We start from the raw sequence: 24,561 nt of genomic DNA on the forward strand, positions 1-24,561 counted from the left end.
AAGTATTTGTATTCTCTTCCAGTGTGCATTGTCTTTGTTGCGTCAATTTTACTTATCAGCAATAAGACCAACTACCCCAACAATGAATTCTTTGGGGCAGAGCTACAGGTTTACTGTTCATATTAAACGACCAAAAAGTTTAAAACAGTACGGACTAACTGGGAAAGATGGGTAGCAAAGAGAAAAAGCTGTGAAATTGTGGCCAGCTGTTTTAATTTTATTGAGTCCAGCGCTCTTCAAGAATGCAGGTGGGACTGCAGTTGTGCACTTTCACGTCTCTGGCTGCAAATCGCACAGAACTTGGCCAAGGGACCCCTCACCTTTCACCTTCGGGCTGTTATGGCTGTGCGATGGTTCCGGCCTTCTCTCGAGCGCTCTTTTTTAGACGACGAGGAGCGGTGGTGGCGGTGGTTGTGTTCGCTGTGGCCAGAAGGCGACGACTTGTGGCGCGAGGACCGGTGGCTACTAGTTGAGCTCTTCTTGCTGCCATGCCTGTGCGACGGGGACCTGCTACGGGAACGCGAGGAGACGCTCCGCTTGCGCTTGTGAGAACTGTGTCGCTTTGAGTTGGAGCTGTCTTTGGACCGTCCATCTTCAAGCTTGGACCTGCACAGCGAGGATGCGTGCCCTGGTTAACTAAAGGCAGTAACACTTGGCTAGACATCCATCGCTAATAAGCACTAATAAGTGGAAAAGCACAGTTCTGGAAAAAATAAAATGGGCTATTTAAGGGGGAGGTCGGTCTTTTTAGCCTGGTTAAAAGTCTTGGTTTCACTTGGTTAGCCTTTGATTTAGCTGTAATTATTACACTTAGGTATACTGTCATTGTGTCCTTTGCACGAGCACCTGCCTTGACCATGCTTTTCCCCCCTCCTTTTCTTGCACCGCTCATCGATATAAGCCAGGTATAAATTATAAGCCGACAAGTCCAAGCGTTTTGCAAGCCGAACGGCTAGCTCTTCCTCAGTCTCCGACGCTAGCTTTGCGCGCTTGGCATTAAGGTGGGTCTTATTGCATTCCTTGAATAATACAGAAGCCATTGATACCCTATTTAGCGAAATCTAAGGAACCGATATTTTGCACATCTCTGCAGAAGATAATTAGAGGAAGCTTGCATAACACTTGATCCATTGGTGATAAACGAAAATAGACCTTTTTGTCGAAATAAAAACATAGCATTACATTAAGTACAAGTTTTCAGCACCATATTTTTTTTTTTCTCAAAGACCCACCTTTGCCCTATTCAAGAAGCCGCCTACAGGCCAAAATTGTAGAGAAGATTTTCACCACATTACAAAGGAACACCAGGCACAGCTCGATATGTCAAATGTGAAGGCAGGTAAAGCTTTATGCATGCCAATACTACAACACGTGAAATTTCTAAAGTAATACTGTTCTGGTTTGAGCAATAATTAGAAATATCTGAGGCTCATCAATTGGCTCGACTGTATAGTGTTAACTGCTTGCAGAATCGATCTGCACATACTTTGTCTAAGTAACCGCTTCACCACAGGCATAAAAAAAGAGGGGGAGGGGCACTTCGAGGATCGCAAATTTTCCACACGCTAACGGCGTTCAGGACTCTCCTTTATCGCGAAATATCAAACACAAGATTGGCGGCATACATGGAGGTCAAAAATCGTGCGGGAAGGATCAGTGGCGCCGTGGCAGAAGCCCTTTCTTTCAGTTCCAGGTAGGTAAAATGCAGCCTACCTAACAGGAGAGCTCAGTCCCGAGCCAGAATCCTTGTAGCTTCTGGGTGGCGTACGCCCTCGACCGAGAGAGGCGGCCAAGGTAGGAGGGCTGCTGCCGTTGCTTGACGAGCTCGAGTGTCCCTGGCGGGAAGTCTCCTTGCGGCTACGCACGGGAGACGGCGATGATGGGCTGGCTTTCCGCTTGGTCCCCGTACCGGGAATGTGGTTGGAGGCAGTGCGGTCCACCCTGGGGCCGGAGCAAAGGAACACATGAGCACACTGTCGTAACACATTAGACCTTGCCAGTACAGTAGACTTCTGTTAATTCAATCCCGACCGAAGGGCCCGGCCGGTGCCCATGCATCTCTATGGGCCCTAACTTTTGTTACTTTGGTCCTAACATTGGCCTTAGCCGGATAAATCGAGCTTGACCAATCGGCATGCACGCACGTGACGCCTATGGTGACCCTCGATAAAGACCCCTTTAGCGGCAGTGTTTGTCACAGTGTGGCTTGTGGGGACAGTGAAAGCATTGAACAAACATCAATCATCTGTCGAAAATGCACATTTTCGGCCTGTCGTGGGAAGTTTTTCAAGCAATAACCATAGCTCATAATGTCCGATTACGGTATTTAAAATATTCTAACGTTCATTTTTTTTTTTTCCCCCAGGAACATTGGGGCTGGAAATTGCCTTTGCGGTGCAATCAGATATGAAACAAACTGCCTTCAACATGTTCATATGCTTTAACGCTTAACACGGATGTATTATGGCGAAGTTGAATTTAGGAAACCAGCCACCATTGTACAACACATATTTGGCAGTTAGTTTTCTACTTTGGACACGTAGAAAGTGGCTGCACGTTTGATTCGGGGGAGCTTAAAATCAGGCAAATGCTGCCAAATTAATCAGCGGTGTGTCTTGGCATTTCTTCTGCATTTTGTTTAATTTGACCCGCCGGATAATTAAATAAATTTCGTCGGGTCCTGTCAAGGTCGAACTTTCAGAGTCGACTGTACTTGGTGGGGTTTGTAGCATATTCTGTAGAGTTCCCCAAGCCCTTAACAAATCATTTCCCCAAGACCAGAACAGGAAGCAAACAGCATTACCTTTGACAGCTCCAAAAGAAGCTGCTTGTTTTCTTTTTTCAACAATTCAACAATAAGGAAACTGTTTTCATAGGACACAAACGAGAAGATTGTAGATGAGACTTCTTAAGCAAACTACTGATAACCACCTCAAGGCCACTTAAAGAGAACCAGGCAATATTTTATAAGATACCATGAGCAGCCTTTTTGTAGCCATGGCAAAGGTAGGTAGTTCCGACAAAAACGAAAATTCACAACAAATATTAAAGCTGAAGATAGACCAAAAAGAAAAGAAGTTGCCAAGAATACTCGGTAGTTCAAAACACATGTCAAATGCAGAAGAGCACGGGAAGAAATAAATAAAGGTAACCGAAAATCTACAACAATTGCCTCTACATTTCTATTTTTTGTTAGGAAATGGTATTGGATTTTGTATTGCAAGCAACCCTTACGTTCAGAAGGTTAAACATTGATCTGCTCAGCTTAATAATACAAACGAAATGCAAGAAATGTAAGGCATTTAAAAAAAAAAATGTGATTTGAATGTTGGAGGCTTCAAGGACTGTTATGAACCAGAGTACTGTGGTACTGCAATTCTGGCGACGCCCACAAGGTGCAGTTCGTTTCGGTTTCCTGTCGCAGTCTTAAAGCTATCTCGGTCTGCCCGGTCCCTGTCAGCTCTACGTGCATCAGCAATTCGCGCGGAGCTTCACATTATGTAGATAAGTACAACTGAGTGTGTGAAATTTTTCATTGGCTTTGATTGCATTTTTTTTCAAGAATGTATGAATGAGGTTCTATTGTATAATGAAATTTCTATATGACAAAGTGGCAATTTTACCGACGAGAATATCTCTGCAATGCTGTTTGGTAACATTTTTTGATGTTGCTAGTTCAGGCTATTCAGGTTTTCTTTTGGTAACTATTTTTATGTCTGTCCTAGCTGCATTAACACTAAAAATCATGTAAGAAGAAATAAAAGAATGGACACCTGATTATGCACGTGAATCATTCGAATTCGCGTTTGTTACCGTATGGTAATATGGCCTTTTTTTGCCAGAGGTCTTAAGTTTTGTATTTTGCATTTTTGGCTTTCTCATAGCAACCAGAAATACAACCTTTCTTTAAAGGCATAGCTTCTCGCACTGGAACAAGGCACTCACATTTGCGTTTGTGACCGCTTGGTAAGAAGCACATTATTGGTTCTAACACTTGGACTTTTTCTCAAATGTTCCAATTTGGCTCACTCTTCGCTGAATCAATGCAGTCCAGTTTAGTTTAATGCATTTAACATTCTCTGGGAGCTTACGCCAATTTCGCATGACTGTCTAACAGTTTTTGTGGGCCGACTGCGAAGATAGCACAGTATAACAATGTCTAACCAGACCAGTACACGGAAGACAATCGGTATTACTTCGAGCACCATTCCTCAAGGACTCTGGAACCCAGTACAATGTCTACAGACTAAGTGAATAAGTGATCCACCAATCATACTCCACCTAATAACACCCGTCATCACCCATAACACATAGTGCAACAAATGAACACCTTTGAAAGCATGCTAAATGCATTCAACAGCAACCAGAATTGGTTCTTCGTAAATTTTTATAGTTGAATGCTGGAGCTTGCTACAAATGGCCATCGGCACATGTTCAGCGCATGCTTAGTGACGAGCATAGCTTTGCACTATGATTATGGTATGATGTTGCCAAATAATAACATACCAACTTCTCGTTTATTTCTAAAATAAACAAAATCATTCTTGTACAATGGTTTACAACTGGTTTAGTAAGCACAATGAATCAGCAATGGTTTTTTTTTTCTTCAATATATGGTACCAAAATGAGTTAATGTGAATTTCTGAATAGGGAGGTAGAACTTCTTCCAGCAAACCAAAAACACTACGATCGGCTACAAGTAAGGTTTCTAGTGTAACTCTTTCCCTACCATGGGGAAAATAGGTGTTTTCTGTAGGTTATGCAAGATTCTTTTTTCTGAAGGAACTACTGCACTCAATATTTTATGTAATACATGAACAAAAAGCAGAATGAATGCACTTTTCACACGTAAAAGTTTATTAACGTGATGTGTGTCACGTTTGTAAAGACGCACTTGTATCTAAGAAAAAAAGATAATGAAAATTGTGAGATCTAAATAATGTATTGCCATCTAATAGGCAATAACTCGGGAAAAAATGAACATTTTTCATTTAACAGGTATTCCGCCACAAAATTTAAGGGGGGACCTGGCTTTTGGAACCGAAAATCGGCCCAAAAATCGAATTTTCAATCTTTTATTTTCGCGTTCCTGGCGCGTTTCTGCAACTTTCTCCAAAACTTAGTTCCAAAATACCGTGTATTTCTTCGTTATGATGATCTAAAGATGCAAGTTTGCAAGCGTTGCCTTTTAAATTGCGTACAATTTCGCCCATCACTCGGCAACGGCACACTCGTTCGGCGCCATTTTGGTCTTGTTCGATAGCTCACGTTTCAGACGGTTATTTTTCGTCCGTTAGCCACCCTGTGCATTCTTGAAAGGCGAAAAAAAAAAAAAAAAAAAAAACACACGAAAGAGAACTTTCGAACGTTGCCCAAGGAGGTTAAAAAAAAAAAAAAAAACTTGTGGGGTGGCAATGCTGCTTTTCCGAGTTCTGCATTGCCACTTGTGCCGAGGAAAAGCGAAGCTAGCCTGCGGCGATCGTGAATACAGTCTGGCAGTGAAACTGTATGTGACGCGCGACAACTGCAGAGAGATCGCGGATGCGTGGAGCTCGCGTAGAGTGGAGCAAACGAAAAAGTCAAAACTTTTGAGGTAAATATGCTCACGGGACGTGCAATGCTTTCGACTGACAACGGGCAAACTGCTGTGAACGATTTATTTTCTGCAATGGGGCAGAGCCGTCGAGCAATGTACAAGACGTTTCAGCAGCATCTGAAGAATAAGGGAGCCCGCTGCTACGCCACCGGTTGAAGATGTTACGCAACAGTGCACGCAGAAGTCTGATCACTCTACGAGGACTTGTGCTTCGGACACAGGGGTAACGTCGCAGTGCGTTTTGATGGTAGCGGGATGACGCGCAGTCATTCTTTGCACATTGGCGTCGGAGCTGTTGTTGCACTATTTACCGGTAATGTTCTAGACTACGTAGTGCTATCAAATGTTTGCATGGGCTGCGAGGTCGGTCCAAAGCCTGGTAGTGAGTGTTATGCACAACTGGAGAGAAGCTCATTGGTGCCAAAAGAACAGCAGCAGTAAATCTGGGCAAATGGAGGTGGAAGCAGGCCTCATTCTTTTTGAAAGATCCCTTAAGCGGCGTGATCTCTGCTATACAACAGTCTTAAGCGACGGTGATAGCAGAATGTACAATGCCAAAAAGGATGCTAAAGTTTATGGCTTTATTGATGTGCAAAAGGATTGCACCAACCACGTTCAAAAGCAAATGGGGACGGCTCTGAGAAACTTGGGGCAAAAGAAGAAAACGGAAGGGCGCAGTCTAGGAGGGAAGGGGCGACTCACTGCCGACCTCATCACAAGATTGAGCACATACTATGGTCGTGCACTAAAGTGACATGAAGGGAATGTGGATGCAATGCAGCGCCCAGTGTTGGCCACATTCCATCACATTACATCTACTGACCAGTGCTCAAACCTCACCTTGTGCTCAACTGGCGAGCAGTCGTGGTGCCGGCACAATGCCGCAAAAGCTAAAGGTGCGGCTGACCTGAAGCATAAGAACAGCTTGCCCAGTGATGTTGCACAGGCATTACTGCCTGTTTACTAGCGCCTGTCTGACCGGAGTCTGCTGCAAAGATGTCAAATGGGAAAAACCCAAAACTTGAATGAAAGTTTGCATTCAGTGATGTGGAGTTAGTCTCCAAAGAGCAGCACTCTTTCCTTTTTACAGTTAAAGCAGCCGTTGCAGAAGCTCTGTTGCTTTTCAACGTGGGAAACCAGCATGCCGCAGCATCAATTCTACGAGAACTAAGCATGAATGTGACCAACGCTGGCTCGTAAGAGAGAGAGAAGGACAACGTCCTAGTGCCATTTCCAGCAAGAGGCATGCAGCTTCAGGAGGACTCTGCAAGAGAGTGTCAAAGAGGCACAAGGTACTCAATGCAGTCTCGATTATGCACCTGGGAAAATGAATGACTCAGGTGAGGTTTGCACCACATTTCTGCTAATAAACAATTCGTAAAACGTTTTTTTCTCGTTTTCTCAATATGTCTATTTTGGTGCTTTTGCAGTTTTGGAGGAGGGATATTTCAGCTTCTAGTCATGCTATTACTATAACTTTTTTTTGCCAGGTAAGCAAACTAATGTAGAATGAAGTAGGACTAAATTTAATATTGTTAGCAATAGGGACAATTTAATCAAACAACTTGATGTCTTGATGGCAAGCTGGGATTTCACTTCTGAAAGTTTGACATACCATAGCATTTGTTCTAATGGGTTTAGAACATACATTTTTGTTTTACTTCATTCAGGCTTTATTCCAGATTACTGCGATTTATTGATTTGTTTTGTTACTCTCACAGTTTAGAAAAAAATCTTGCTCGCAGCAAGGGCGTCCTGCAGGACCTAAATGAAGTTTTTCCAGTCCAGTCTCAGCAAGGCACATGAAATGTTTGGTAGCTTAAAAACTATATATTGCACTCAAAAAATGATGCATATTTGAAATCAGCACATTAAAATACATTAGCTGAGAAAGTTTCATAAATATCTGCCAAACCATAAGAAAATTTCTTTCTGAAGCAGGGTCTCCCCTTAACTGCAAGCACTACAGTTGGGCATGCCGGACTGCAGCCACCGATGTTCCGGGCTGGTTTGCGTCGTCATCGCTCCCAGAGTCAAAGTCAGACGAAAAAGCAGCATCCAGACTCGTTGCTGCTCGATCCATCGATAAAATCAGCTACAGACGTAGCGGAATCACAAGATCTCCGAACTTTCAAAGCTAGCGCGCCGCTCTTGGAAGCGGCCATTTTTGCTTTCAGCCAGCAAAGCGCTGTCTGGAACGCCAACTAAACAAACAGAATGGCGAGAGTGGGCCATGTGCTGGGATGCCGGAATAAGATGTGATCATCACATTGTTGATGCGACCTCACAATTGAGGCAAAGCCTCCAAGAGCAGCATTTGTAATTTTATTCTGAGGCATAGTGCTGTGACCGAGACAAGGCCTCAGGGATTACTGTTTTACGTATAATCTCGGAGGCCATACTTTGTCTCATTGGGGTTGCCAGAGGAGATAGTGGCGGCAGAATATCCATACACTACAGCCACGGACGGAGACCGGATAATTGAATGCAGAGCTGGCGGCTGTCCGAAATATCAGTCGTCTTTACACATTAAGTCTACAAGGCCATTGGTTGCCACGATGCTGTCCGAATTACCAAGCATGTCCGGTTTATCAGACGGCGACTGTAGTTCTCCTCCTCCCCGTCTGATGGTGCAGTGTGTCCGTGAGTGGTGTTTCAAACCATCGATAGCGGGCTCACGATGCCCAATGGGCGCATATTACAGAAATATGTGGCAACGTTTTTCCTATATAAATTTTTGCTTCTTTAGCTGCATGATGTATGGAGAGCTTCCAACTGACTTCACACCCATTTCAGCAGCTTCTACTCAACCCACATAACAAATACCCTATTTACTCGCGTAATCAAAGCAACATAAACTTTGCTATTGCGCAGTTCCACAATAAAATGGCCGTGCTGTAGTTTTCCAGAGAGACTAGAATCCTTTACTCTCGCACATGCGTTTAAAGCAAGCGCACTTAATATCAATGCCCTTCGCTGTGTTGGAAATACTAAATAATGATGCTACGAGAGAAATGCCGACATCACGTAAACAAAATTCTGCAGGCTACACATCCACACTAGCAGCAAACAAGCCATGGTGGCACACTGGCAGGGGCGGTGTGCGGCATAGTCAGCCTAGTTGTGAGTGTCAAATTCGTATGTCTGTTGCTCGCTTTTTGGACCATCTTTGGTTTTGCTGTATGCGATGGGCCCCAAGTCGAGTTATACACCTCCTGCGGGGCAGAGAGTTTTATCTACTCACAAACAGTGATCAGGCACCGATAAACTTTGACATGCCGATGAGCAGGACGGTCGAGGAAAGAGACGCACGCAGAGTGGTTGTCGAAACAAGAGGTGCCGAAAAGCAGCGATTCAATGTGATGCTTGCGATGACGGCAGACGGCCAGGAGCAGCTGTGACGAGCTGTTGTGGATCCACGATGTGGATGCAGTGGCCAGCGCCCAGAACGACAGGTCTGGTGGTTTCAATGCAGATAAGTGCAATAACAACGCTGTTGCGGTTTGCAAATAGTATACGTGCATTTTTACTGCAAAGATAAGTTAGCTAATGCGTTTTTCAAATCACTATGATCTGACTTTTCAATTTTTGCTGTTTCGAAAAATTTCCCATAAAATTTACCCCGCATAATAAACGCACCGCCTACTTTGCTTGGGATTTTTAGGGAAGAAAAATGCATTCATTAAATGAATATACATGGTAGTTAGCACCAAATAAAACCCAACGTACCTGGGACTTCGTTCAACTGCGGGTTTTGTTTCCTCCTTCTTTTTTGTCGATGAGTCTAGCGTGGGCGACTGCCTTGGAGAGTCTGGTTAAGAAAGAACAACACAAGAACACATCATATTATTGTATCAAACAAAAAACAAGAAATCGAATCTGCCAGACTGATCAATCAACCTTCCTGTCAAGTTTCTGGCCGATAGCTTGGACTTGGCAGGGAGCAGCTAAAAGCCTAAATAATCAGGTGCGCAAAATAATGGACTCACTAGGTAATTATTCTGCATTACTGAAGTCACTTTATTACTCAACTGTCCAAAAACACTTGCCAACGCATAGCTGCATGCAACATGGTCAGTCTTTGTTCCACCCTCAGCAGTGTAGCCATCAAGGTTGGAAAGGAAATGGCACTATTTCAAGCTGCTTGATTCTGAATGTCAAAATTTCGTAAAAGCAGCCAAAATACTCAGACTGAGTCACTATTTAATACGCTAAAAAAAAAAAAGACCATTCGCCCTGCCCCTTGCGCAGGACCCCTTTCTATTCTTAAGTTTTCGCGGGAACTGCAGATATTCTACACTGAACTTCCCCAGTAGAACGAGCAAACACCAGCAGCCAAAACGGCGCTTTTGTACAAAAACCCAATGCCACAGAGTGCATAACGGCAAGCAATGATCAAGGGCCATGGCACTTACTGTTCCTAGAGCTAGGTGAAAAGCTAGCGCCGTTGCCGAGAATAGGTGTCGAGGTCCCCGACGCTAGTTTGGCCCGCAGCTTGGCTTCCATGTGGGCCTTCTTCAGCTCCTCGACTTTCTTCTCCAGGGCCTCCGCATCGGGCTGTTAGCACAGTAGGCGACATCACTCACACTGCAAAGCGCATTTGCGCAACTCTCCTTTCAACACACACAGTCACACAAGCCTCCGTCAATCTACCAGCTCCTTGAACAACTCGAGCAAGACTGCACAAGCCGGAAAACATTACCTCAATGCCACCATTAACAACAGCCCAGTGGCTGTCCCACCATTAACAGCAGCCGAGTGGCTGTCCCACCTTTCACAGCAATGTTCTGATGACTTATGCATAAGGTTACGTGACGACAAGGAAACTGTCACACATCTCAAAGGCAGGTGAGAAAGCAACTTTTGATAACTATGGCACTGAGCAGCATCTTTTCAGAAGATTTTTGCAATTTGTTTTTTTCTTGTAACAGCATGAAACATTGCATGTACAGTGGAACCTCCATTATACAACTACCGGGGTCAGGCGACGAGCCACATTTTATGACTAATTGGCTTGGTCCCCGCAAAACCCCCACAGAAATAATGTATTAAATACCTCCATTATACGATGGAGCCTCTCTGGTATCGTCTGAGAGGGGGAGGGGGAAACCTAAGCAGACGCAGGCTGGCACGTGAGCACACTGCAGCCAGGTGATAACATATGTGTGACCTGAATGTGACCGCGAGACCAATGGAAAAAGAAATGGGACCTTTATTCATGGAACCGCAATTTCTAAACTAGTTCTCTTCACTCACCATTGTCATCTGAAGGAGCTTTCGTGGGCAGTATTCTCATGCCATCACTTTCTTAGCTGGCTTCACTTACGCGAAATTTCGCAGGGCTCGGCAGTGAAGGCGTCCCCGACAAGTGTTTCTGGTGCCGTCCTAAGTTCGCTATCAGCGCCAAGAGAGCTTTCAGCCATATACTTCGAGCCTAGATGGGTTTGTTGCCGAGACGAGACGTGTCTCGCTGACGTTGAGACACTAAGCCGCGATGGACTTCCCCAGTCCTCGGCCATCAAAATTGCTCGTCTTTCATAAGCAGCCGTCATACTGAATGCGCTGTGTCGCCATAACGTCACAAATGAATGAAGTCGAGTCGCAAAATGCCGTAGGTATTGCAGCATCGTAACCAGTCACAAAGTCGTAAAATCGGGGTTCCACCGGGGTACGTATTGCTAATGTGCCCTCATAGTTCACGAAGTCTTTACAAAATGGGTTCCATCAAATTGCAGTCGCACCTTGGTGCCCCTTTTGAGATAATTTTTACTATCAGTTATGCTGTCTTCCTTCCCTTTCATTTACACAGTAATTGTTGCATTAGTTAAACACTTTCAGACAAACTATATACATTAAGCCGAATTGATCTGGAGAGAGTGTTAAGGGAGCTGTTTGGTAGTGTGATACAAAAGAATACCATGGTTACACGAATCTGAAGCGCACTTTAAACAAAATGGGAAAGTGTCTGAAAACTGTCTGTGCGTTACAATCGGATAGAAAACCAAATTTCCATTCGCGGCATTGCCAACACCCTGCCATCATGAGATGGCAGCAGAGCACATCTTTTTCAAAAAGTTGCTTGTGGGAACGTTTTGTGCTTGACTACGATCACTTTTGAAGATACTATCCCTTTTGTGAGACTCTGCACCAGATGTGTCGGCGTATATGGCCACCAGCGTTTCTGGCGCTATTCCGAGCATATTATCTGCACACGGTGCCAGAAACGCTCTCGGCCACATATTTCACCAAGTCCAAGGCAGAGTCACGTAAAATCTTGTGAAAGTGGCAGCAGGATCTCTAAATGTGATCGCTTGAGACACCTGACACAATTTTCCAGACACCTGAATTTTCTAACCTGTGCATTTATGGTCTTCTGACACGAATGACAAGCCTGCCCAGGGTCGTCCACGTATGTATGGAACAAACTTGTTTGCGAAAGTATGACCAGGACAGTGAACAAAGGTACTAATGCTGCCGACATAGGTTCACTCATCAGTGTGCATCACAGGCCCAACTCGGACATTGCACTAAAGATTGATGAACTTGCACAAGGCAAGTTAAATGAAGCACACATCTCGGCACATCACTTGCCTTCAGGTTTAATGGAACAATGTGATTGGGGAGGACTTTTATACCAGTCCAAAGAACTGTACAGCTTCACTGCTACGCTTGAGGGCATATTTACTGAGAGCTTCACACAAACAGTATATCTGATGTAGTGTCACTTCTATGCAAGAACTTTCCTCACTCCACTGCTGTCGGCTGGAGTGTCCACAGAGAGGAAATTATCATGAAGGTAATTTATTTCTACTTTCTTACACACCTGCACTTTTTAGTCAGAGGCCTGAATGGCTCTAATAACACAGAGAGACGAAGGGTTAGCCGGACTATAGTTACAACGAATGCCAGCAAATTCATGTCACCCCAACTCACTAAATAAAACGATTGTTTTTTCTAAATGCAATTAAAAAAATGTTAGAGGCGAATTTTGTGTAATGCCATGCGGCAAATGATGCAGGAACTCAATGTGCCCCAAGGCGTTATTGAGCACGCCTGTTTATAATACAGAAAGGCCAGCGTAAAAAATATGGCCACGAGGAGGACAGCCCGAATGCCTTTACTGATTTGTGAAGCTACGAAGAACAAGATTAAACTAAAAAAATAAAAAATGGGCACCTGCAATTTGCCTTGAATGTGCCGACCCAGCTCACTCAGCGCGCCTGCCACATCAGGTGAAGGCTGTGGTGGCACCATCTACTGACATCCATGCAAAAGGTGTCGGCGCGTGACTCGCCCTCACCCCACTACCCATAATCTAGTGTACACTAGAGCTCTGACAGTAGGCTAATGCAAAAGTGGTTTTGGTTTCGTATCTGATTGCACTGCACAGGCAATTTTCGGACCAGTTTTTTTTTTTTTGAAAAAAAGACGGCATATACTGAAGGTATCATTCTTAAACATTTTCACAGGGAAGGCCAAATATAGGCTTTTACAGCAGAATATGGTGTGTGATGCATTCACTATCCCCTAAGCATCACCAAGGCGGAAATTATATCTACTGGGGTCACCACTGGGGTCAGACGTGTGCGCTGAACAGTCAAGTTCCGAATTATCTGCCAAAGGTCAACTTCAGGACTGAAATAACAAATGTTTGCCCCTATATAAATGCATGCCCGCCAGCTGGGACTAAGTTATAATCGAAAATACGGGAGATGAATTAACTAGCCCACCTTGCTAAAAAACCTGCTACAGGCACACGTGAACACAAAAGTAATCTAGCACAAAGATACTGCTCCTTGAGTAAAGAAGCAGCACGACCAAAGTAAAGAAGTGATGAGCATTACAAAAGAAATGCCTTTGGCACCAGTTTTTTTTTTGGAAGCACTGCCGTGAGCTAGTGTAGCCAATTGAGAGGACCGTTAAGTGAAATGCAGTCGCTTCCAAAAGGTTTTTAAAAAGCCACAACACACACCTTTCTACAGTAGATGGCCAGAACTCGTTTGCAGGTGTCCTGGATGTCCTCCTCTTTAACGTTGAAGACAGCATACCACGGAGGCTGGTGGGGCAGTGGAATCTGCAACAGGGGCACAAACGTGACAAGCTCAGACGTTGAGTCAGCACACAGCCACACTGAATTGCAGATTCACACAGCACAGACACAGGCCTCACCTGTAGCAATCTTGAACTGAGGTAAATGCAGGCACAGGCTATTGTCTCGGGACTGTAACGAACGAAGATGTCCGTTCGCAGGCTGTCGTTCATGTAGTTCCTGCACATGGAAAGAAAGAAAGGACCATCAGCAAAAACAATGTTGAAGGACGGCACCACACGTGTCGCGTACAGCAAGCAACATTCAGACAACTGCAAAGGACAGCATACCGAGAAGGGGCTCCTGCTAGTGTTTCGGCACCTCACTTTTGTTAAACAAGGACAAAGTTAGAGCAACAAACAATATGTTCCTCTTCCTAAGTCAAGCCAGCATGTCAGCTTCTACATCTTTTCCAGAGACGTTAAAGAGATAACACTGACAATAAACTGCGGGGATAAGACAGAGTCCACAAGGATGGTCACCCACCTTTACAGTCGGCAAGACATCACACACAAATTGCCAAAGGCAGGATGAAAGAGGCGAACGATGCTTTGGTCGAGATGCACGAGTGTCCAAGTGCCAAGTCCAGTCAGTCAGTCCGTTGGGCTAAGCCAAAGGAAGACTTCCGTCAACGGTGTCACTTAATCCACCAACCCCCCCAAAGTCCACAGTAGGGAGGCACACTGAAAAGAGTTTGTTCCTGCCACTGATCACACACCACCCAGCAAGCTCCTCCTGTGCTTCAAGCATCACACCAACCCCCTCCGAAACCTGCCATGCTATCCAAAAAACAAAAGGAGAGCGTGTGCATACCTGGAGAGCCTGAAGGGGACTCTCCCTGTCAGCACAGTCGGCAGTGGCTCAAGTGCCAGTCGGGCATTTCCTCCCAGGGTGGCAGTCTGCAAGGAGCGATCTCGCCGTTCCCCCCCCCCCTAAAAAAAACACAATGGTGGCTCATCGCCCTTCCGCAGTGTCCGTCTCATCAGTCCAGTGCCGTTGGCGAACGTCGCAGGGTCCAACGCTGGCCATGAACTGTCCGAGCACCACGCGTTCTTCTCGTTGAAGACCAGGAATAAAGAGCAGGCAGGTGGCATCACAAAAAAAAAAACCTCGTGGCCCGCTCCTTTGCACCGTAAACAGGCAGCAAAGGGAGAGAGCCACGACCGAGGAGCCTTCTCAAGTGCAGTCACTGTACCGGCGCGCGCGGCCGATGCCGTGCGTCCAGGCACAGACACAAAAAGAAATGCGCACGGGGGACGGCTAAGATGGGGCGTTCGCGAAAGCGCACAGGGCGGCACATCGGAGTAAGGCACCTCCGGAACGCTTCCCCGGGAGCAAGGGAAGCTCCCCTGAGGGCAAAAAGTTCCAAATCCGCGGCGATAATGAATGCTTCTCCGGTGCGCGGGCTGCTCTCTTCGTGAGCGCCCCATTTTCCGCAGAGGCCTCACCACAAGGAAAAAAAATGGTAATATCCTTGAGGCCTACTTTAAGCATGATCCACTTCAGAATACGTACCAACTCTGTTGTGACCACCACAAAGTATCAACCATGTTGTGTCGAAACGTCCAGAGTCTACACGACTGCAATGATCTCACATAAAAGCCAAGAAAAACGTGTGAGACGTTCACAGTTTGCATTATGTTAGCACCACCAACTAAGGAGCAGAAAGACTGGGGCAGAAAAATCACAAGATTCCTTGCCGAGTATTTACAGTTTATAGGCCAAATCGGAGCTTTCTTCATATTTTACCAGTAGACTTACGTAATCAATAAAACAGCAGACTAACGTTTCTAGACTAACACTCATCAATGCTTACAGAAATGAACACTTGAACGCAATGTAATAAATTGACTTTTGATGGTCCATTTCAAGATGGCTTTCTTTGCCGCTAAGTAAGCTGCACATCTTTTTAACGTTAGGCACAGACTTCAGTGTTCTTAACACTTGAAAGAGGCAAAGACAGAAAAAGCAAGTGAGCCCCTTCTAGAAAGACAGCTTGATTCGTTCCCAGTTTGATAAGCTTTAGTGAATGCCCAGCAACACATGGCAGAATGTTAACACAGTACCACAAACAATTTAAGGTCATTCATCAGCGACGGTCGAACAAAGGATGCCTCGGGCTGGAGCCAACGTTTTGACAAAGGGACTTGCCTTTGTCAGGGTAAGCAGTTGTTGCCCCAATGAAGACAAATCTCACTGTCGAGTTGTTGGCCCACGCCCAAGACATTCCTTGTTCAACCGCCAATGATCACTTCAAGCCTCCGCTTTTTCAACCTCCATTTTGTTCTACTTTTTTCAATAAGGTCATTAACATGTTAACATTTGGAGGCAATGGAATAAACTAAGGAGGACTGTTTAAAGACTGCATACTTTGCAGCTAGTTTGTTAAGTTACACTGTCACATTTAAAGGGGGAAAAAAAGATGCCATAATTTAGGAGACAGCCCTGTTTGCTAATTCTATCAGCTGAATTGCATACGCCACACACTTATTTTCTGCTATCAATTCTTTATATGAGCAATGTCAACATCATGCCCAAAATAGGAAGTGAAGGCTAGCAGCTCTGCTACTTTAAGTCAGTTACAGCAATCCATGCTGAACCATAATCTCAATAGGAGGCCTCTAGAATTCAGTCTTGACCAAGACAAGAGTGAAGACAGTAGTCTTTGCTGCTAGCTCAGTGAGCAAACATTCCGAGCTACAATCTCAAGCCAAGCATCTTTGCATTTGCCTCGCTTCCAAAAGCTAGCTCATCTCCAGCAACTGCCGAACTACAATCTCGTTACAAACCTCTGGGCATTCACCCTTAACGAATACAAGGGTGGAGACACAAATCCCCACTGCTTGCTCAGAGAGCTTAAACAAATGTTCAGAGTTACAATCCTAACACAAGCATATTTGCTCCTTCCAAGACTTGCTGCTAGCTCAGCTTCTGCGACTGCTCAACTACAATCTGATGCTGATAAGATACTGATAAGATAGTGCTGGTCAAGACAGTCTTCTTCCCTCTGCTAGCTCGAGAGCTTTGCAGCTCCTCAACCATAATCTTGGTGAGCACCTAGGGATTTATCCGGCAGCAAGACAGGGGTGGCGATGGCCTTGTTTCGTTCCGGCTCAATAATGTTCACCAACCATGACAGAGCTCAATTAAAATCTTCAGTAAGGACTTTGGCCTCTGCCGTCCGATAATACATAGGTTGTCAGGGCAACCTTTCTTTCTGCTAACTCTAAGCTTTGGCAGCTACAATCCCAAGCAATTACCCTGCACCAAGGCAGGGGTGGCGATGGCCTTTTTTGCTGTTGGCTCGATTATGTTCGCCAACCATGGCTATGCTCAGCTAAAATCTAAACAAACTCAGGACCTAAGCATTTCCTCCCCCCCAAAAAACGAGGGCCCTGCCATAAGACGATAAGGTGAAGAAAAGAAAGTGGAGGATGGCACTAAGTGGGTCAGGAGTGGCACCAAAGAGCAGACAAAGAGGAGGAGGTATCAGAGCACAAGGGCCACCAAACAAACGCACACCAGGCACAGGGGGTGGGCCCGAATGCAAGGGGCGGGGAAGGACCCAGTCCACCGGCCAAGTGCGTCCCGCCCGGACGGGGGGAGAGGAGGAAGCACCCGCGTTGTGTGCCAGGCATTCTCTCTCTTGCCAGGTGGGTTGGGCACGCCGCTGGCAGGGTGGCTCTCTCTCAGGTGTATCGCACCTACTTACCACCTCAGTCAGCTCACCTAAGCTCTGTTAGGTGAAAACCCAGAAGTCACCCCATTAATGCCAGTCATTACCACAGGGAGGCGCAAACACAACAACACAGAAGGCACAGAAATGCAAAAAAAAAAAAAAAGAAAGTGACAACACACAGCAAATCCACAAGGTACATTTCCCTTTTTTTTTTTTTTTCACGCGTAAAGGTTTCACAACACACAATACATGGCAGAAACAATGTCACTCGCGCGAAGAATGGTGGAAAAAATAGCTGCAAAGTTTTCCTCAAAGAAAAAGTGCAGAGTAGCATGCAATCTTTAAGAGCAGACACAAAGTACATGTTCCTGGCTATTATAGCAGTTTATTGATCTTTTTTTTTTTCCCACAGAAGGAAACAAGGACAAGTTTTCAACAGTTTCTGCTTGAAGAAGTCCATCGCAAAAAAAAAATCTGCATAATCTAACACCAAGAGTCCTCACACAACAAGCAGCTTACATCAGTCACTCGGCAAACGCAATCAATGCAAAAAGATCGGTAGCAGCAAAACAAAGCAATGCAGTATGTTGCCGAGGTAGGCCATCCTTAGGTTTCTCGGGCAAGCAGCTACTTCGCATTAACATTTGGCTACGCTCATCAACGATTAACAGCAGCCCATAAAACGGGGCCTTTGTAGAAACAAATGCAAAAGAAAGGCAGCTGACACTCACTACCATGGCTTTGCTTACCGAGCTTAGTGAGGGTCGCCAGCTCAATGAGGGGAGCGCACGCACACAAAGTGAGAGCTCGAACGCTTGCAGAACGCCTTCTCAGTATGCTTCAAAAGCCGTGAAATGTGCACACAACCTCCCTAATTTGGGCTCCCTTGCTACCTAAGCACAGCACAACTACGTTTCTGAAACAGGCTGCTTCAGTGTGTGCATCCGCCCCCTTTTTTCCCCCAGGAAGCAACATTTCACGGCCTTCTGTCACACATGCATTGAGTGGAAACAATAGAAGAGAGCTTTATCGTTAACAAAAACAAAACAGAGGATGAAAATGTGCGATGCTTACCATGCTGCCTGCATCAACTTCATATTCTTCTCACAGTCCAACACTTGTAATAACGTGACAATAATCTGAAACATCCCAAACACACAGAGTTATAGACAGCTGCGGAGCCGTTGGCGAGGGCTTCGACCACATGTTTTCACCAGGGTAATTGGGCTTCTCTCGGAACCTGTCAAAACACCTACCATGCTTACCTACACTTAAGCAACCCCTGCCAATCTCATGCCTCCTACCAAACATGTCAAATCCAAGCAGCTCCCTCGCAAACAACACGACAAAAATGAGAAGCTATTTTTCACATAAGCTGCCAGCCTGCCAGATATGATCCCAAATTGCATACAGACTTCGAACACTGCTTATGCAAACTAGCCCATTATACTGATACTTGACCACCGATTAATGCTTGCAACATTGCTACATCTACTGCAGCTCAAGCACTGTCATGAGCAGTGTGAAAGGAAGATGCTGCATGGGTCGGGTAATAACACTTCATACCCATTGTAACTTACTCCAGTTGTAATAAAAAGTGACAGGAGAAACCTCAGCTGTCCTACTGACAGCTAACCCTTCCACATCTGTTTTCCTTGCAAGTAGGCTGTCGGGAATGTTGCATACATTACAATGTCATAACATTGTTACCTCAACATTCACTTCATGAATTTAAGCTAGTCACATCACTTGTTTAACATACTACTACATACACAAAATGAGCATAAGTGTGCATCTCAAGCATTGGTCCGCAGAACATTTCAGATTACTTGCAACCACTTGCAGCCCCCCGCCCCCCTTAGATTAGCAGGTAAGCTTAAATGTAGCTAAACATGGTATTTTATGTTTGCTAAGACGTAGAAAAACAAAGCTATTAGCCCATAGGTGCCAAACAAGCGCCCGGTAAGCCACATGTGACCCCTGAAGTATCTTTTATAAAATAAAGCCTGCGGGGCACATTGCAGTGCTCATCACGTTCGACTGCAGCGCAGCGAGGCCCACAGAAATGTGTCTGCTACTTGTGTGGCTTATAGCTTGTTTGAGACCACTGGGCAGTGTAAATGAAAGCTAGGAAAAGAGAAACAATAGTTACACAAAAAGCAAGAATGCAAAAAGCAAGTCGGCCTCACACACAAGCAAAGCCGGTGACAACTTGGAGGTGCCTTCATGTTTGAACCCACAGGACGGCGAATTCCTAAAGTAAGGGTAGAAGACAAGCCCTGCAACAGTAACCCTGCCGCTTCTTGCTTTAACTCATAGGAACTGTTGGGCCGCTTCTGATCATGTGGCCTCAAAGACATTCGGCAAGTGAGCTAAACGCAGGAGAATTTTCCATATAGTGCAGATGTAATCGGTAATGCTTTAAAGGGACACTAAAGAGAAATAATTTTAGCTGTGTTAGTAAATTAACTTCCCACACTATTAAAATGGTCACTCTTACCGTGAGAAGACGTTCGCTACACCAGAAAGACTCAATAATAGCAGGTGGCGACACCTGTTATTGCACCTCGCAGTGACATCATGGATTTTAACACTGTCTGCTTGGGCCTAGTTAATTTTTTTATCAGTAAAAATGGACTACATTGTATTCTACAAAAGGCAAAGACTGAACTAGTTTCAAGAACTCTTACTGAACCACAACGGCGGAAATGCAATGCAATCTGTGACATCACAGTACCGACCCTGAGGTTTCTGCGCGAAAAAAAAGAAAAGTAATACTAATAATAATAATAAACTGAAGCTTTGACCATCATTACATTTTCTAATAATCAATGAAAGTAAAGTTTTTCAATTATGCTTTATCAATCTAGACTGATTGAGTATATTTCTCTTTAGGGTCCCTTTAAAACCTACACCTACACCTTCTGGTCACATTAGTCCATAAACAGAATAGTGAAAAACCTAGATGATGCAGCGTTTTCGGATGTGTCTAACCAACGTGCACCCTATGCTACAGGTGCGTATTCTTTATTGCAGACACAGCCTAATCTGCAATGAATTCTATCAAAACTTGCTTGGTCAGTTTCTATCGCTACAGGGGCTGCCCAGCAATGCACTGCAGTTCACTAAACAGCAGAGGCAGGTATATTGGCTCAGTTACAAATAAAACTGCAGAAACACCAGCTCGGCTGCTTACCCCTGAAAGAGACTATTACTCAGCTTAAGGCCCACAAATCTGGAGAACTATATTCAGCAAAAGCCAGCTCAGTTTCACTAACAGTTGTAACAGATTTCAAAAATTTGTCGCAGTTTCACCCGAAAGGCGAAGCCCCAATTGCGATAGCAAATTAGTAGAGAGCTATACGGAGTAAGGATAGTAGTTTTATCAGCTGTATAAACTTGGACATGCAGCAGCACCAGCAACGCGCAGAACTGTTGACGCCGTTGACGTTTTGCCCACATTCGCACCAAACGCGCGCGGCGTTTTTATATAAATACGCATTTGGTGCCACAGCTAAACGTCGCCTCCCCTCCCTCCCGTCCCCCCAAGGCCTTTCGCGCGACGGAAAAAGTCGCGTTTGCTCTCTATATATGGAAAGGAGGAAAGAGACGCTTAATTCTGCAGCCCTTCAGGGAGCACGGCGCAGAACGCGCTTTGCTCTCCGGCGTGCGTTCGCTCCCCGTGAAAGCACGCATCCCTCGCACCCTTTCACTCGCACATACAGCGTCCGGAGCGCGGCGACGATTTCATTGCCGTTGACATCATACGGAACCTCACGGCAACGCCGACAGCAGAAATCTGCTTTGGAGTGTCCATATAATTGCTATCGCAATAAAACCTCATCCTCACAGCTGTGCACCTTCCATGGCTTTGTGGTGTGGAGCTGCATTCAGACATGTTAAGCACAGCATGGCACAAGGCCTTAATAGACACTGCCCTGCTTGCACCAACAGACATTGTGATGTGGTGAAACAAAAAACATTGCCACCTCATCCTACCAGTGCATGCCGCTGGAAAGCAGCTACCAGAAAGAACAAACCTGGATTCCGTTCAGTAGCTTGACGAGGTGTCAAACTAAGCACCTAAAGCTTTCAGATTTGGAAACCTGAAATCGTTAGATTAAAAATATGGAAAAGTGAAATTTCACTTCTACAGCCTCTTATATCCATGTAGTGTGCATGTGTACTGTCTACACTTGGCCAACAGGAATAGCTTGCGCTGCATTGCTTGCTGCAGTATTGACGCACTGAAACTCCAGCTCTACATTACTATAGCTTCAACAGCACACACCCGGATTCCACAGTGCCCTGTCTACAGGCAGCGCAGAAACATGAAGCCCAGCAGCGCCTCACTAAAATTCCCCTTAGTTATTCTTAGCACCACAAGGTGTCAAGCTGCCACCTGTGATCCGACGTATCAAACTAACAGAGGAAGCCTTACACCTAACAGTGAAGAAGCAGGCATAATCATAATGGACAAGCAGTAGGCCTATGTGAAGGTTATTGCTACAATCTCAAGGGCATGCTGGCTTTTCTGACACTTAAAAGTTGAGAGGGCTTGCGCCAGCCTCGGAGCATGGCTGCTCGATGTGTGGCTTTTTTTTAAAAGCCCACACCCTCCTTAGCTTGCATTTAGGCCTCCAACACATCGGTAATGAAACGCCCCAGGCAATGCTAGCTGCTCAAACAAAAGCATCAAATCGGCCTCACCTTGTGCGGGTGCTTGACATGGACACAGAAGCCAAGCTCCTTCAGCACCCTTCTCTCAGCCTTTATGACTTGGTTCTTGAGGTTAATGTAATTCTGGTCTAGAACCAGTGGTTGTATGTTTCTGTGCAAAACAAAAGCATGGCACTGCATTAAAACAAAGAAAGCAAAGGAGGTTCTCTCTCAAACAAAAAGGAAGACCTCTCCAGCACCCCGCTCTTAGGCACATTTTGAGAACATTTTGCGGTAGGGGCTTATACAGCTCATGTTCTATGATTACCTGCTTCTAATCCCCTGAGTAACAATAATGAAACCAGTTCAAACATGCTGTATACTAGTTTTATTCGCACTAACAACTTGCAATGTGGGATGATAAATTAAAACGTGAACAGGAAATAAATTATCATGTCTGCTACATTTAAATTATATGCAAGTGAGCCATGCAGTCAACCTGTAAATGGTTTCTAACATAGAGTAACTCGAAGTATGTGCTTCGAGCCTGTATTAAGCCACTCTTACAAATGCAGGTGAAGCTGGAAACAGAACGCACTAAGTAGTATCGTAATTGTTTGCATTTGAATACATCTTGATAACACATCACAATCTCATGTAGTTGGCTGCTGCATGACTTCTTCATGCACTGACATCATTCCATTTCCAAGTTGCCCACAGCTAGATGATTACTATTTCAAGACACTTCCAAAATTAGGTGTAGCACTTTGCAGTGCATTGCACACTTATTCTTTCCTGACGTATACCCACAAATTGCTGGTTTCTCAAATTGCAGTGCCACTATTACTACAGGAGAGCCTTTATAGCAATTAGCTGCACCAGAAATCGCCATTGTAGCATTTGGTGACATCCCTTCGTAACACTGTGAAACCAAGATGCTGAGGTCTTCAATGTTGTAAAAAATAAAGAGACTACTTACTTTCCTCCCTTGACTTGCTTGATGTGATGGAAGATGTTTACCACATCCCTGATTCTCCTGGGGGCTTCTTCGATTTTGGACGCAAGTGTTATGCAAGCCATGGCCACAATCTGACAACAAAAACGCATCGTCAGCATCAGGGAGAGATTATAAATGATATTATTCCCGTTTTAACAGTGGTGCTAGGTTCTTGCAAAAAAAGGTGAAAAAAAAAAAAGAAGTCCCACATGAAAATACATTATATATAGGGCCTTACCTCCATGCTGTGACGGACGAAAGACTTGGAAAAATAGAATCTATGAAACAGCACTTGACCAGTCGCCATTGCAACCTACAAAGAAAAAAGAAATATTCATTACATGGGACGCTGACGTAGCCATCGAATTATTCCCCGAGGGCCTTCTTTTTCATTTTTCTATTTCCGGTAAACATGGCACGCTCGAAAAAGGCAATTCGCGAGTTAGAAATACTTGCCTAGGCTCGAACTTATCACGTCCAGCTTAGAGATCAGCGTTACTTTATCACCATGAACAGCAGAGTGCTACGCCATTTCGAAAACACAGGGCCAACGTCCTGGCGGAAGTACTTACTAGGGCTGCATGTAATCGTACGTCGCTCCTAGAAGCGCTATGTGGACTGCGATCGCGCAAACACGACACATTTGTCGAATTAATCATGGACTGCGCCGACGAACCACACCACAAACTTCCACGCAACCCACAGACACAGCGACCAACATAGCGCAGATCTCCCCACGAGGTTAACCAACAGGAGACGGCGATCCGCCTGCGACGCGAGGTCGCAGACCAACTTGTTAGGCTTAGCAATGAGCGTACCGAATAACTACAACTACGAGTACGTAAGGCTCGAAACACGTTCGGCAATGATAACTCCTGAGGCCACAGCTTATAAAGTACCAGGTACGATCAAGCAATGAGGTCGAAGTTACCTGAGGTAGCCGTAGCAGCTTCCCGGACGTTTGAATGAGCTCACATCCGAGTATCCTCAGGTCGGTCTCGGCGTTGATATCCAGTCCGTCGGCGTTTGATGGGGTTGAAAGCAATCTCTCGGGCGGCAATATGCAGTTCTCTAATAACAAAATAACTTTCCCGTGCTTGGGTTTAGCACCGTCCGCGTTATTTTGCGCACTCACAACCGCCATCTTCACACTGCTGATCATCCCGATGACGGCCGCCAGGTACCACACGGTATCACTGCGCCTTTGGGTAACCCGGCTGCACTTTTTCTTCGTATCAATATTTAAGACCACCTTTTCATTACAGAACTAGAAACAAGTTATTTATTACCGGTTCTCGCATTCATTAACATTGGTTCTATAAGAACAGAAAAAGAGTCCTAAGTCGAAATGGGGAACTATTTTTTGAGAGCGCATGAGTCATATCAACGCATTTGTTCTACGTCCTTCGACACTCGCGTTGCGTTTCCACGAACGTTTCGCAAACGTTTCGTCTTTCCCGACTGCCCTGCGTCGTGGTAGGGCGGTGGTATCGGCAAGACGTCGAGCAATGGCACAGCGCTATGTACACCAGACTTCACTT

General features: G+C 45.1%; 1 protein-coding gene across 1 annotated transcript in view; it reads right to left on the reverse strand.

Annotated features, from left to right (window-relative positions):
* LOC119446352 (cyclin-L1-like) overlaps positions 1-24,208 on the reverse strand; it is a 24,781-nt gene extending 573 nt beyond the window's left edge. The window contains exons 1-11 of the mRNA XM_037710765.2: positions 23,952-24,208; positions 23,259-23,333; positions 23,003-23,112; positions 22,075-22,195; positions 18,439-18,503; positions 13,766-13,865; positions 13,569-13,670; positions 10,012-10,153; positions 9,326-9,407; positions 1,714-1,941; positions 321-606 (exon numbers count right to left, since the gene is read on the reverse strand). Of these exons, the coding sequence (XP_037566693.1) occupies positions 324-606; positions 1,714-1,941; positions 9,326-9,407; positions 10,012-10,153; positions 13,569-13,670; positions 13,766-13,865; positions 18,439-18,503; positions 22,075-22,195; positions 23,003-23,112; positions 23,259-23,333; positions 23,952-24,182 (1,539 nt within the window). The 5' untranslated portion in view covers positions 24,183-24,208 and the 3' untranslated portion in view covers positions 321-323. The remainder of the gene's footprint in view (positions 1-320; positions 607-1,713; positions 1,942-9,325; positions 9,408-10,011; positions 10,154-13,568; positions 13,671-13,765; positions 13,866-18,438; positions 18,504-22,074; positions 22,196-23,002; positions 23,113-23,258; positions 23,334-23,951) is intronic.
* Positions 24,209-24,561: the final 353 nt, after the last annotated feature.

Source organism: Dermacentor silvarum, chromosome 3, assembly GCF_013339745.2.
Source record: "Dermacentor silvarum isolate Dsil-2018 chromosome 3, BIME_Dsil_1.4, whole genome shotgun sequence".
NCBI lineage: Eukaryota > Metazoa > Arthropoda > Arachnida > Ixodida > Ixodidae > Dermacentor > Dermacentor silvarum.